This window comes from Electrophorus electricus, chromosome 8 (genome assembly GCF_041902795.1).
Source record: "Electrophorus electricus isolate QZ-2024a chromosome 8, ASM4190279v1, whole genome shotgun sequence".
In the NCBI taxonomy this organism is placed as follows: Eukaryota; Metazoa; Chordata; class Actinopteri; order Gymnotiformes; family Gymnotidae; genus Electrophorus; species Electrophorus electricus.
Window position 1 is genome coordinate 10,978,006 of NC_137504.1, and position 14,495 is coordinate 10,992,500.

Consider the following 14,495-nt stretch of genomic DNA (forward strand, 5'->3'; position numbering starts at 1 on the left):
AATACTAGTAATTAGCATCCTCCGGCGCTACAATTTCTCTCTTCATCCAAAAATAAAATAATGAAATAAATTAAAAACATGCAGTACAAGAAAGCAAAAATGATTTATAATACAATATACAAATTCTGAATTGATTGTCACTGCACATATACATTAATGTAATGCTTAGTCAGAAGTAACTTCCTGCTTCTGCTTTGAATATAAATAATTTAGATGCATTTAATGGATTCCTTAGTATTCTATAAAATGACTTTTTTGTGTGTGTTTTTGTGGCACAAGGATGTTGAGTAGCTAATATTTTAGTTCATATGGTCTCCCTACCATAATGGAAACCATGTACAATTGTAGGAGAACAGACTTGAAATCCCTTCAGTTTTGCTTTCCTTTAGCCTCTTTGTGTAAGTCTGTTTTAGCATAATTTATCAGTGGGTAGTGTTTCCCAATGACCAACAGTTTCACTGAAAACACAGGCCCTCTGTAGACATCTGTGTAGTATTAAGCTGGTTGAGAAAGGAATACTGGACCCCACTGAGTGGCTCTGGGCTCACAGCCTGAGAGATTGAGAATCTGAAGTCACAACTCTTCTACACATGATAGTGTGCAATTATTCAGGACCCTAGTGTGTGGTAAAAATCAAAGCTTTGACACACTTGGAGGAAATTATGTACACAGAGGACCCCATTGTAAAAACAACTTCCATTTAACTTTTGTTTAATTAAATACAACTTTTGAAAAATCTATTTGATCTCACATCCTGGATGTGAAAGAGCATACCCGCGAAATTGCATGCTATATTTATGAAACAACATTTAGAAAGGTTGAACCTCTGTTTCAAGCTTTGACTCTTGGTTGCTTCTATCACCAATATGGGCAATTTTTTGCACTGATTAAATTCTAAAACAAACTAAACATCGCAGGGAGAAAACGGATCCCCTAACATAAATCTGAATAGTATGACGTGACAAGTTGGGGAAAACAGAAGAAGACAAAAAGTGTGACTTAGTTGTTTTGCTAGGTCTAACACACTGCAAAAAGATTAGCCAGGCTAGGCTTTAAAGCCTGCAGTCAGTACTTTAGGTGCTCCCTTGTGCAGGAAGGGCGGGGTGGGGGGTAGAGGGTGGGCTCTGGAGGCCTGCTACTCAGCCTGTCCTGAGCTGTGAATTGCAACCACATGTGGGCCAGCGTACAAAATGGCAGCGCATCCGCCTCGCATTACGTAACGTACCCGTCTCCTTCAGGCCCGTGACATTCGCTGTTCATGGCTATGTGGAGAGACCCAGCAGCAACCGTATTCCAAGTGTGGGATGTAGATGATTTGGCACTGCTTCTGTCTGTTGTGAATGGACAAGTTCTTCAGACAAGTTCCAATTCCAGATAAACTCAACAATCGTTTGAATTTATGATAGGGCACAACATAAAAGAGAAGGAGGGGTTTTTTGCCTTTCTGGGTGTGCCATGCACTGACACATCGCTGGCATATGAAAACAAAGAATAACTGGGGAAAAAATAACTTAAAACATAAGCCCCACCCTAGAATTGAACCGTCTTCTGCTTGAATTTTGTTTTAGCGGAACATTTGGGTTACTACAATAGACATGGACAGATTTCGTTTGTACCAGACGGTTTACTATTGTGTTCCATGTGGCTTAAATCACTGCAAGATTAGGCTTTTTTTAAACATTTCCGCTTTGCCCACAGACTGTGGGTTCCTGTAACCACTAACAGGGTGGTGCTAGGTGCTGCTAGGTGCTTCTGGAGACAGACAGAAGAGGACTGACAGTGTCCACCACTAGCAAGCTGTCTGCGTATTGTCTGTCAGCCAGTCCCCCCGAGCCTCAGCACAGAGACAGCCTGGTGTCCTGGTGTTCCCTGTGGACATTGTTTTTACGGATGCAGAAGGAACTTGTGGATTAATGAACTTCCCTTGCTGGGAGTGGTGGCAAGGAATGCTCCTATGTTGCACTTTTGAAAAGTCTGTTTTCTATTGTTAAATCCATGCTTATGACATTGAGCATCGGGGTAAGACTTTCAAGAGCAGATTTCGTCTTTGGTTTTTACAAAGAACATACTGTCATTCTTTATAGGTAAACATTCACCTCAACAGCGTACAAGCAGCCATTTAACAATATATGCAGTAGAATCAGAAAACAATTGCAGGCAGTTCTCAGTAGTATCTGTAGATTCAGCCACAATGACTATGATTGCTAAATGCAAAGTTCATGTGTATTATGGCTCTTTTGGGCTTCCTGGTTTTGCTCAAACACTTGGGGAAAAGGGACGCCTCTCACACCAGATGTGTCACAGCTTGAACTAGGTAAAAGGAGAAGAAGTACAGAAGAAGTAGCAGTAAAAGAAGAATAATCATTTTTAAATGTAAAAATAAAATCAATGCGATTTACAAGTGACTTTAAAGAAAATCTCTTTAAAAAATATACTGAGCTTTCTGTCTCAGTATATTTTACTGCGTCAGAATCTGTACTGTCTACTAAATTATTAATGTTTACTATATTGAGTTTATGATATAGTGTGGTACATTGATATGAAAACCCTTATGGATAATACAGATAATAAGACATCCTGATAACATATGGCATTCTAGTGTTAAGATCTCAGTTGTATTAAAATGTCAACATGCTGTATTTGATCACGTTTTGAATATAATGAAATTCTGATTATTTGTAGTTAAAAACAGATCACTCATGAAAGATGCTCTGACAAGACTCAAGTATAATTGCTAGTTTCACCCTCAGCTGAACCCAGAGGAATCTGATGAGCGTACTAGCAAGGAGGCTGCAGACCTTTCAGCTCTTGTGTTGGCTAATCCTATAGGTAAACCTTGTAGATGAGAACAGGTAAGAATGAAGTATTACAGAAAACTGGTAGGAATCCTCTTTTTAGTCAGTGCCTTTTCTGTAGCATTCTATGCCAAGGTTTTGATATTATGGCCTTAAACCAAAATGTCACACAAAGTTGGGCCGATACATATTTGGCAGGCAAATTTTACTCATTCTAATTCCTTTAACACACCTAGCTCTTGATCACCTCCCTTGGGTGTGTTGAAAGCTAGTTTAGGGAGTGCACTCAAAAATTAGTGTTAGAACAAAAGCAGGATGAAATTCAAGATTACTGACTGGTTAATAATCTCTAGGATGGTTATTATAATTTGCATAAAAATGCACTGGAGAGAGTCAACATTATTGTGTTATGAGTGTTCTAACTTTAAATGTGTTACAGGACTAAGCATAATCTAGCCTTTTTTTTTAATTAGAGATGTTTCGAGAACTGCAGAACTAAGTGTCCTCTGAGGCCTGTTGTGTCAGGGAATCGTTCTTTTTTGGACCAATGGGATCTTTTGACTTAATCCTCCAGATGTGTCATAGATGCGAAGGTACTGCCACAGACAAAAATTCATACATTTTAGACACGAACAGGATTCCTGATTTTTACTTTTCTCATGTGTTCTGATTTAGCCCTGTTCCCTGTCTCTCCACTCTTCACTAAGTTTATTTACCGTCGCTCTGTCAATATAAACTGCCCAAACTGTCACGTCAGTTTGGTATAGGTATGGCCTTTCAGACAAGCTAACAGAAAGGTCATAGTGAAAAATGTCACTTTAAACACGCCATTTCTGCTGCTTGACACTGGTACCTTTTAAACAGGCTGCAGACAATGAATCAAGAGATTTCAGTGGCTCTTCTCCTTTGTCCAAATTATAACAGCCCCCTTCTTACACAAGTCAAAGCTAATTATTTGAAGCAGCAGGTGTACGTTAATGCAAGTGAGTATCAGCTTTGATTCAGTCTGATTTATTCGTAGACTGACTGTTCGCCGATGCAAAGATTATGATTTCCTGATGACAATGTCTATACATGATAACCTTTAAATAGCATCAATAAGAACCAAAACATTCCAGGAAGTAGAAGCTGGTGAAAAAGTGCCACTTGAAATCTTTAATACAACCTGTTCCCCTTCCTTATATAAATGAACAGCCAAACAGGCTGTGCAAACATACACACCCAATCATACGCACACATACAACCACACCCATATGCATATAGATGATAGGTTTTTTCCATGCTGAATCCAACTTTTTTCAGAATTTCCTTATCACCCGTAGCTTTTTTATTCCAATATACTCACATAACATGATTTATGTATACTATGGAAAACTGGTACCGAGGACAGACTTCTGCTGGACACTGAAAAGGAATGTTCCTGAGGTCAAATAAAGGCAAAAATCATACACCTGTGTATTTTTGAAGCACATTTGTACATATTTTAATAACAACCTCAATATGAATAAAACAGTGTTGGTACTGTCACTTAAAAACTATAAAGTATAAAGAAACATTCTAAAAACAGATTCACAGTCAGTGTAAAAAGTCCTCTGAGGTCCACATATTTTTGTTTGTTAAGAAAAAAAGTTCACATTTTGAAGCGGTGTATTTAATTTCTAACTGCATAAAGGCCTATGCAAGATTCTTCTAACATGATGGAATAAGGATAAATAAACATTGACTAAGTTCTATGTAAAGATTTCTCTGGCATAATTTATGGGCATGTCATTTCAACCACAGTGTTCATTTCAACTTGGGGACAGTTACATGCACGTGTTGTCATGCCAAAAAAAAAAAAAAAAAAAAAAAAAAAAAGCAATACGTTTCTCGCACAAGTTCTCTGCAGAGGTACGGCTGCCAAAGCTGAAGTGGCTCCCTGTTCCTGGGCCTCCAGCTCACGTCCAGTGGGGCGGTCAGACTGTGATCTCATGGCCCCATCATGATGACTAGCGGTGAGCAGAACCCCTGGCAGGGCCGGTGGTGGGTGGACCACCAGGCTGCGTATTAACTCCAGACGTCCCGCTGGAGGAAGAAATGACCTACGATGTGTCAGCGTGTGCAGCTCCAACGTCAGAGAGAGAGAGAGAGAGAGCGCAGAGGCCGAGGGGCGGGGGGGGTGACTTCCAGGAAAATGTGTTTACCGTGGCAGCCTCAGACTTGGGGGAGGCTGCCAAAAAGCGGGACGTGAGATAAAGAAACACAGCAGGACTTCTATGCGGAGAAAGACTCCATACGCTAGGCTGTACTAGCTGTTGCGTAGATCCGTGGCGATGCGTTGTTTAATCCCCGGATTAGATTTTTGGAATCGATACTTTACACGTTTGATTAATGTAAATAAAGTTCAAAAAGTCGACACTGCAAAAGCATGCCGAGAAACTGCTCAGAGGAGACCATTTATTTCCCTCCCATGGCCTCCCATTTCTTGGAAGTACATATATTCTCTGGTTAGACAAGGATTACCTTAGGTTAGACAAATTCGCCACCTTGTGGCACCTTTTGTAAATATTCGTTCTGGTACAGCCTTGACAAAATCCTTCTGGTTTTTAAATCGTTGCTGTGTGTTCGTCAGGTGCCAACGTAAGGAACAGTAATTATTACATTTCACCAAGTTCCAGAATAAATATCCCATTGGGCCTGTACATACATGTGTATGTTATGTGTACAGGCACAAGAGAAAGAAAAAAAAAATCACCTGTAAGGCTTATTTACTCATTTAAACAATTTAAGAGTAAGGATGTACTAACAATAATTAAATTCTTAAGACCCAAGACTTAAACCCCCCTCCCACATTATGGAAAAGTAAAATGCATAAACATACAAGATGATGTACATGTGTAATGTATCAATAACCGAATTATGATCCTCGGACTAAGAACCATCAGATACGATGATAACAGTTTCATTTTTTTTTTTTAGATGAATGGTTTATTTAGGTTGTATTAAGGTCCATCAAGACGATCAAACAATATATTCAACCCCTTGAAATTTAACAAATAAAAATTTAACATAAAAATAGAACCAACCTTCTGTGCAGAATTGCTACATTAAATACTAAAATTAAAACTGTAGCGAACCAAGACTAAATGTTGTAGTTTATAAGAATGTGTTCTTGCAGTATCAAGGATACTTTACATCTCATACTCTGAAATAGTAACTAAGATTCCCAGTGCAGGTTATCAGAGACACTTAAGACTACAGAACAAGGTTATACAGTAGCCAACATGGTGACTGAATAGAACAGCAGTAAGACACTCCTATACCAACCCCCCAGCTGCACTACTTAAAATGTAAAGAAAGATTAAAAACAAAAACAAAGCCAGATTGTCTAGCTGTTTGTATAATGAGAGGCAATTTAACACTGCTATGGGTCAAAAGACACATACATACATGGGGAAATGTAGCTGAGACGCAATTTAACCTAGACATGCTAAAAAGTAAAGAAGTGCAGGGGGCGGGGCCAAGCGGCAAGGTGGCCTGCAGAGGCGGGGTCTCAGAATCCTGAGGGGGTCAGCACGTTCATGTCGCGGTGTTTGAGCTTGTGGGGCCGCGTCATCTGCTGCTTGACCTCCACGCTGGGGATCTCCATCTTGGGAGGGGCTTTGAACGTGGTGGGGTCCTCGGCCAGCCGGGTGGCCTGCGCCTTCATGACCTCCATGGGCGTGGGCTTCTGGGCACCTTTGTAAGCCTGCAGGGCAAAGCCCCCTGTGGGAGCCAGAGGCAGAAGGGGGTGAGCGAGGGCTCAGCCAGCTGGGCCGCTGCTGAACTCAAGGCTGTGGGGGGAGGGGAGGAATAATATCCCCAGTGCAAAACCATCAGCAAACATTCAGAAGCTCCAGGGGTTGGACCTGGACCTTGTCTTTGTAAACACCTCAAAAGGCCCAAAGAAAACAGAAGCTGGTTTGATGAGGTCAGTGAACACGGTTAAGGGCATGAGCTAAATAATGACACCATTATTTCTGGTAGGGACAGGCGTACATTTAAAACCTTTAGTCAAGTCACTGGGAAAATTGTTTTAAACATCAGCTTGATGTCATGTAGATAAAACAACAAGGACAGTCATGTTGAAGGTGTTTTATGTACATCTATATAAAAATTGCAAATTTCAGAACACTTAAATATCAGAATAGATGCCTTATTTTACTTTGACTGCTGAGAGAGCTGACTAGCTGCCATGTACTCAGAAATTAATCAGATAATTGATCAGATATTACACAGAACACTATGTATTTAAGAGAATAGCTGCATAACAGTGATGACTAATCAGGTATGATGCATGTGATAATATTGATATGGGTATATAGCAGAAATATAGACACTCAAGCACTCGTAAGCAAAAAAAGCATTTATAAAGCTCTTTAAAAGCACTTTTCAATAAAATAACTCTCTGGTGCTTTCTAAACCAAATATAGTGTGTGCTGGATGTACCTGCAGCTCCTGGGTCTGCACTGGGCTCAGTGAGGGACTTGTGGATGTGAGACCTGGGCCCAAAAGTGCTCCAGCGCTCCATAGCACCCTCGCCCACTCCCAAATCCAAACTGGAGCTGGAGGTGAGCTCCGAGCCTGTGATGGAGGCCATAGAACCCTGACTGCTAAACCAGCTTCTGAAACAAACACACACACACACACACGCGCGCGCCGCACGGCTAAACACCTAGGCCCAGTGTTCTGCACATGCCAATGCATTATGCATATGCAGAAACAGTCGACATCGATTCGTCGAATATTCTCATTTTTTGTACGTGCAGACAAAATGTCAGGTCACCACTGAAGTGCAGGCTCCAGCTTTTCATTTCGCGACTACACATTTATAGGAGTGGTACTGCTGAAGCCCAAAACTTGGGGATGAGGTGAGCCAAATGAACAAACTGGGGAGATGAACATGAACTGAGTGGAACATCTGGTTGTAATTACTTTGTCTTCTCAGGAAAAAAAAAAAAAAAAAAAGTGTTGCAATCACTATCAAGAGAATGTCAACGGAGAGAGAGAACATTTTCACCAGAGAATTACTAACAGCAAAAACAAACAAAAATCAAAGTAATAAAGTCCTTCTGCCAACTCTCATTAGAGGGTCCTTCCTTAACGAACAGGCTGACAGGAGCAGGAATGTGCAGGAGGCCCAGCACTCCTGGCCCTACAAAACCCCACTCCACTCACTGCCATCTGGTTCCATCAAGCACACAGTGCTGAGAACTGCGCACATTTCCCCGGCCACTCGGTCATTTGCATTGTCAACGTTCTAGTGTGACAAATATGTAGTTTCCAATTACTGCATCTGTAGCAGTTTTATCACGTATGGAGTTCTGAACACCCATGTTAGGAATTAAGTCAAAATATTGCATTTAATATAAATTGTTAGCATTGCCTCATTTATTGCAAGGAGAACTCTTGGTGCCAAATATTTTAATGTTGCTATACTGGTCAGTCACGATGAGCTCTGCCCCAAAAAATATTTTAAAAAAGTGTTTATATTATAAAGTGTCTAACATTGTAAAAAATGTTGGTACTTTGCAGATTAATATCTGAATGATTCTTTTGTAATGTGGCAGAATGGTGGAGGGCGTGTTCCGCCTGCATGGACGGAGCTCAGAGCTTGTTTTTAGGAGAAGCACCAGCATATATATATATATATATATATATATATATATATATATATATATATATATATATATATATATATATATATATATATATATATATATATATATATATAAATAAATATGAGAGAGAGAGAGAGAGAGAGAGAGAGAGAGAGAGAGAGAGAGAGAGAGAGAGAGAGAGAATTGTAGAAAAATTGTAGCGCCAGAGGATGCTAATTACTAGTATTTAAATGAGAGAGAGAGAGACTGTCAAACCAGCTGGACCAGGCTGTAGAAACTTAAGATTGTTTTATGTCTAAATAAAACTGCACTCACACCGACACACTTGCGTGTTCTTAGTAAATCTGTCCCCCAACACCCTCACAGCATAAAGGGGAAGCATGCAGCTGTACCTGCGCCTCTGTTTGGGGGATGACTGAGGCGTTCCGGATGGGGTTGACTGAGTAGAAGAGGACTGCTTCTCCTCCTTGATGTCGACACTTTGGATGTGCAATTTCTGCAAGACAGGAGGCAGCGATTTCTAAAATCCAGTCTTGACAGGTCGCTTTTTACAGCCCACAAAAACAACACGGTACAAATGCCGGGATTCTGCACTGCTTGATATCTAGGCCTGGGCCTTACTGTGCGTGGCCTACGCTGGCCACGGGCTGAAGCGCACCTGCATCGCCTCGGCCATTCGGTGGTAGCGAGTTTCCTCCGCAGCCAGGCCTTTGTGCGGCGTGTAGCCCGCGTCTGTGAGCCCCGCCCTCTTCTCAAAGCTCTGCATGTTCTCCTGCGTTTTCTCTGGCAGCACACAGGCAACAGCACCCAGTGAGTGTCTGCTTGCCCTCATCAGCTAGCAACTGTGCTACCACCGAGAGCGAATGCAGTCGCTGTTCTGGCAGCAACCTGGCTCGAATTTAGGCAATCGAGCTAATGATCGCTGTGTACGGCTGTTTGCTGTCTGATGACGTCAGACAGAGGGAAGTGCGAAAGGCTACGTGCTGCTCGATGTTCTTACTGATGATGAGGGAGTTCTTCAGGACCGAGGACGCTTTGGCCTTCACCACAGGAACCGGTGGCTGGGAGGGTTCGTGGGCCGTGGTGCTCTTTACTGCAGTCTCCAATTCCTCCTCCTGAAAGCGCACGAAAGAAAATCACCTCTTTATGTAGCACGAGCAAATGTCATCTTTGTGCAACCTGAACATTTGGATTTCTGCGCTGGATTTAGGTTTCAGAGCGAAAATGTCATCAGAACATCACAGTCAAAAAAAGCTGACGCCTATAACAGACAGAACGCTGCCCTGCTCGGCTAACTTGGGATCATATGGACGGCTTACTTAGGGAATCCGAATAACATCAATCTCTTATGGTCACAACTCGCACGGCGTTGTTATTGGCAAGACTGTTAGCTGGCCATGAGCCGTTGAGCCCAGTGAAAAACAGTTGGTTCAAGGTCGCCCTTTCATCCACACTGAAACGGCAGCGAATAAAGCACCTCAGCCAGTCTGGAGAACTTCCTCTCGGGAATGACGGGCCTCCTCCACAGGTTGGTGATGTTGATGTCGGTTGGGGGAGGGGAAATGGGCCGCTCCAGGTTGTCATCGTAGCTGATAGCGCGGCGGGTCATCCCGACAGGGAGGGACATGCCGCCCAGCAGACCCTCGTTCATTCCAGAGCCCGCCTCCAGGGCTGCGGGAACAACAGCACACGTTTACATCCGCACGGACTTTAAGGGCGACTGGGTTTGAGGCATTTCGGTGTTCAGCGGCATTTGCTGTCGTCTGTTGCATTTCTTCGTGTAGTTCCCTGTGGAGCCAGAAGGCAGTGGCCCAGGAACTCTGACTCTGTCTTTTGCATAATCTAATCAGACCAAAAGGTGCCAAAGCTTAGCTTTCCCACCCCCAACTTCTCCCTCAGACAAAGAGGAGCCAAAAAGTGGCAGCTGTTCTATTCAGTCACCTTCTGGGGAAATATCTGTATCTCTATGTCCAACTGCATCTCTGTAAACCCAAACTGAGTCACACTGTCAGGTGTTGCGTGTAAGATAATTCCTCGCATGTCACCTGCAGCTAATCGGGCTTTGATGTAGACGATAGCCAAACTGATTTTCTAGAGTGTGCGACTTTGGCTTCACACGTCTCTGCATAAATTTACCATAAATCTAAGGCCAGGGGCCATTTTAGTCTATGGCCATCCAAGCATTCATAAATAATGGCACAAACCTGGAAACAAAATCAATGATATAAAACAGTCAAACTAGATAGAGTGTTTGCAGCAAGAGCTAGAATAAATAAAATCAATAACAATAATAAGCACATAACCTGGTTAACCTAGCACAAAATGTACAATGAGACTGCGAGCAGCTGGTCCCCTTGCCTGGAATGTCTCCACGTCTGGACACCATGGCCACTACAGACAGAGTCCGTCTTGGGTGAAAATGGGCAAAATGTTAAGAAGATCCAACCGAATGGCAGCCTGGGTCTGACCTGTCCAAGAACAAGAGAACAAAGGAATAAACTTGCTATTGTAACAAAAGCACCAGGCCCGATACTTTATTTGATTTTAAAGTTAAATGTGAGGCTAAGTGATCACCAAACCTTCTTAAAAGGATGGAAGGTTTGGACCAATTTATTATTTAAGTGTTCCATATCCACACATTAGCAAGATCAAAAGCATTTTCCATGAACTAAAACTGAAAGTTACGTACAAGGACATAAAATGTTAAGTTGCTTTCTCGTGAATCACAACAGCCACTTAGATGCACACGCTAATGTTTAAAGGTTGGGTTAGGTTACATTAACGAGAGCTGAACAAGATGCTGCAAGAGACATTCACTGGAATTTACTGGCAAATACTAATGAATATTTCTGGACTTTTTCCCATATGTGCATAAGCTGTGATTAGCTGTTGTAATACAATTACTGGAAACACATCCGATGACCCATAAATTAAACTTCTACATCTTTTTTCAATTTGCTTTCATCATCATCTTTCATATTGTGTACAAAAAAAAAAAAAAAAAAAAAAAAAGTGGTCATGAACACTGTTCAACCAGCCAAACCACTCAACCACTATTAAAAACCTGCTCAGACAGCAACATGATGCACAGTATAGGTGAAAGGTGCTGTTGTATCCTTTAGGTCCCCTAGTTTTCTAGGTTCCTGCAGCTTAATAAGACCTTCCAATGCAATGGTCAGTGTGGACTTGCCAGTGCAGGGTGTTGGAGGCTTCTTGAGGTGCTGATGCTATAGCACAGGATCCTGCTGACTCACACAGAGTGAAGGGTGCATACTCAGCATGGCGGGACACCGAAAACAGAGCAGGCAGTGAAAGGAAGAGGACTGGAAAAGAACCAAGAGAGTCATTAATATATCTGCACGAAGTTACAGCTTTGGGAAGCACGGTAACCTTAAAAGACTGAACCAGCGGTTAAATATCTAAAGTTCCATCGGTGGGTAAAATAGCCAAATCTCCAGTTCTCCTAAAACGCCTTGAGTGCCAGATATAACAGGGCCTTTTTGAAACTTTTTACCCTTTTTGTACCATGAAAATAACGACTCATTTGTCGCAAAAGACAAGATGATAAAATGTGTTAAAAGAACAGGGTGAATAGTGGGTTCTCTAAGAAATCACAAAAATACTGTACCAAGGTGAAGTAACGGTCACTTAAACGTTAAGGCTGGAATACAATGAAAAAACAACGCAAGAAAAGGCTTATATAAAATGATCATTTCAGTAAACTCCTAACTACAGTGGGTAAGTACACAGCCAGTTAACCTAACATACCTCAATAATTAATTAGCCTAAGATAGCTAATATACATCGGAAACGGACGATGCTCGTGTTAATACACAAACACTTGTGAACGCATCAACAACATCCATTTACTCGTCGGTTATAGTGTATCGTTTGTCTTCGGTACAGGGTTGTCATTATGTCGTTTCCATTTGCACCCATCTAGCTAGTTAGCATAGCTAGACACAAACGTAATTTCGCCTGAACAAGTCTAGACGGTTAACCAACAACTGCACTGTGAGCATAACAAAACAACCACTCAAATAACCCCATCGAATTAAACTAACGTTACCTATCGTAGAGCATCCGTAGCTAGCTACCTTGCTTTGGTAACTAGATTAACAGCCCGCACAGTAGTAAGAAAACAGCTGAAATCGAGCGATTAAATTACTCGTTGAACATCTTCGACCCGTATCACCTTTCGCTTCTGCCATAACTTCCCCATTAACTACGCGTGATTGAAAAGCCTGTTAAGGCCGGTTCTCAACTCTCATGAAATCCCGCGATAGTTAATTGAGCTAATCACGCGTTCCAAATCCAGCTGTAGTACCTGAACTTGCCATAGGAGGCAGTAAGGGACTAGTGCATGCGGACTGGAACGTTAATGACCCCTCCCCCCACTCCCTCACGCCCACCCGCGTCCCCCACACTGCAGGCAGCCACCCTGCCACATCGGTCTGTCACGACATGAAGGAATCACGACTGTATATTTTCTCTTTTGTGTTTACGCCCCTGTAATCATGTGACCTGTAAACAATTACATATCGATATCTGGTAGCATTACGGGTATATGGTGATATTCAGTTGACAGTATGGATATAGCAAAGGCATAGGGTTACTTCACTCGGCACTTTGTCACCCATAACTGAATGTTATCGTAACTCATCATCTAATATGCCTAACAGTTATTATGATATATAAATGAAGGTGATTAAGTGTTTATAGTCAGATATATGCCTATAAAAAAACTTTGGTATTTAAGCTTTAAATGCATAGAGGAAAGACAAAAACGCAATAACATAAAACACAGATATTTTATTCATTTAAAAAAGTGGAAAAAAATCTGAGGAACACAATGTCAATGACTTTACAAATAACATGTTATATTTCCCAATATAATATCAATTTTCACCCAGATCACTGTCATCAATAATAATAATTTAAAGAAATTAAATAGAAAATTATTTACAAAGTCATGCAATTACTTTCCTCCAACGTCCATAATTAAAGAGTTAAATTACCTGCAAATACTGAAATATCAAATTAATGCTGGAAAGGTCTCCGGGCCAGTGAGGGTCATATGAGGATTACAGCGCAGACTTAAATTGGATTTTTTTAGGTCACATATATGCGTCTCAGTGTGAAAAAGGTTTTGAAAATGCTCAAATGGTTCATTTTAAAGTAACATGATTTATAGTCATTACTTTTCCTCTCCCATATAGACAAACAACGCTCCCAAAATCTGGAGCTCATGCTTACAAGATGGCACACAGCTCCTTTTATCTGATCTATTTACATGAGTTCATGCCTGAATAGAATGACTTTCATTAACATTATTACAGCCAATTTTCAGCTGGAGGCAGCGGATGGCGTTGACCTGCTTAGTGAGGCTTAGTGCTGTCAAATTGAATCTGAACCACTTCCTTTGGTACGTCGTGATTTCAGCAGTTGGCTCTTCTTTAAAATGGATATAAAGGATCTCTTAGGGAAATCATATAATCAGTAAATATACACCTGGAGGCAGTCTCTCCGATATGTGCAGTCGCTCGAGACATACGACATTGAACAAAATGAAAAGGGTAAGTACAACATACTATATTAATCCTTTAGAACCTTTTAACTTTACTTTTTGTTTCATTTTAGTAAGATTCTTCATTCTAATGGTTCACAAACGGGAGCCGTTTTCTAATAAATATTTTGTGATTTTTTTGGAAGCATGGAATTTAACGTTTTGCTTTGCCATAGATGCCGCATATGCAAACCTGTAAAAATAGGACATAAAAATGCAAATAAATCTAGTAATAAACACACAGTGATACTCATCTGTTAGTTTGTGCATTGTCCTGACCTTGGACATCTTCTAAAGAGCAATCTATATTAGTACTGCAGTTTTGATGATGAAATTCTGTTTTTTTTCACCAAACAATGTTACAGGCATCCAACAATCAATACAATTATTGATCACAATTGGACATGACTGACACTGATCAGTTTAATCTTTGACATTCACTGTAACTCTACACTATGGTGTGACATTAATACGTCACCATCTATAGGGTCACTT

The 14,495-nt window shown here is 41.2% G+C and overlaps 2 protein-coding genes across 3 annotated transcripts in view; both read right to left on the minus strand.

Annotated features, from left to right (window-relative positions):
• Positions 1-5,739: 5,739 nt before the first annotated feature.
• Positions 5,740-12,685, minus strand: kiaa1191 (KIAA1191 ortholog). 2 transcript variants are annotated; one of them, XM_027000166.3, is made up of 9 exons: positions 12,504-12,685; positions 11,625-11,757; positions 10,793-10,902; positions 9,912-10,105; positions 9,435-9,549; positions 9,093-9,217; positions 8,827-8,930; positions 7,263-7,435; positions 5,740-6,539 (listed from the first exon to the last, which is right to left on the minus strand). In XM_027000166.3, exons 3-9 carry the CDS (start codon positions 10,818-10,820, stop codon positions 6,328-6,330), a joined length of 951 nt encoding a protein of 316 aa, XP_026855967.1. In that variant the 5' UTR covers positions 10,821-10,902; positions 11,625-11,757; positions 12,504-12,685; the 3' UTR covers positions 5,740-6,327. The 2 variants fall into 2 exon arrangements, with proteins under 2 accessions (XP_026855967.1, XP_026855966.1); XM_027000165.3 differs by having other exon boundaries at positions 7,263-7,438.
• Positions 12,686-13,226: 541 nt separating this feature from the next.
• Positions 13,227-14,495, minus strand: part of LOC118241506 (uncharacterized) — a 3,369-nt gene continuing 2,100 nt past the window's right edge. Inside the window, exon 2 of the mRNA XM_035526746.2 lies at positions 13,227-14,495. This exon is cut by the window's right edge and continues 935 nt beyond it. The gene's annotated coding sequence lies outside the window, so the exon portion shown is untranslated.

Bases quoted from the DNA above. Each gene is read 5' to 3' on its own strand.
- kiaa1191 (XM_027000165.3), bottom strand. From the start codon at position 10,820: ATGGTGTCCAGACGTGGAGACATTCCAG. The intron at 10,106-10,792 runs GCAAGGGGACCA...TTGTTCCCGCAG, and splicing joins CAGACGTGGAGACATTCCAG to CCCTGGAGGCGGGCTCTGGA. The intron at 7,439-8,826 runs GTACAGCTGCAT...TGTTTGTTTCAG, and splicing joins TCCCCCAAACAGAGGCGCAG to AAGCTGGTTTAGCAGTCAGG.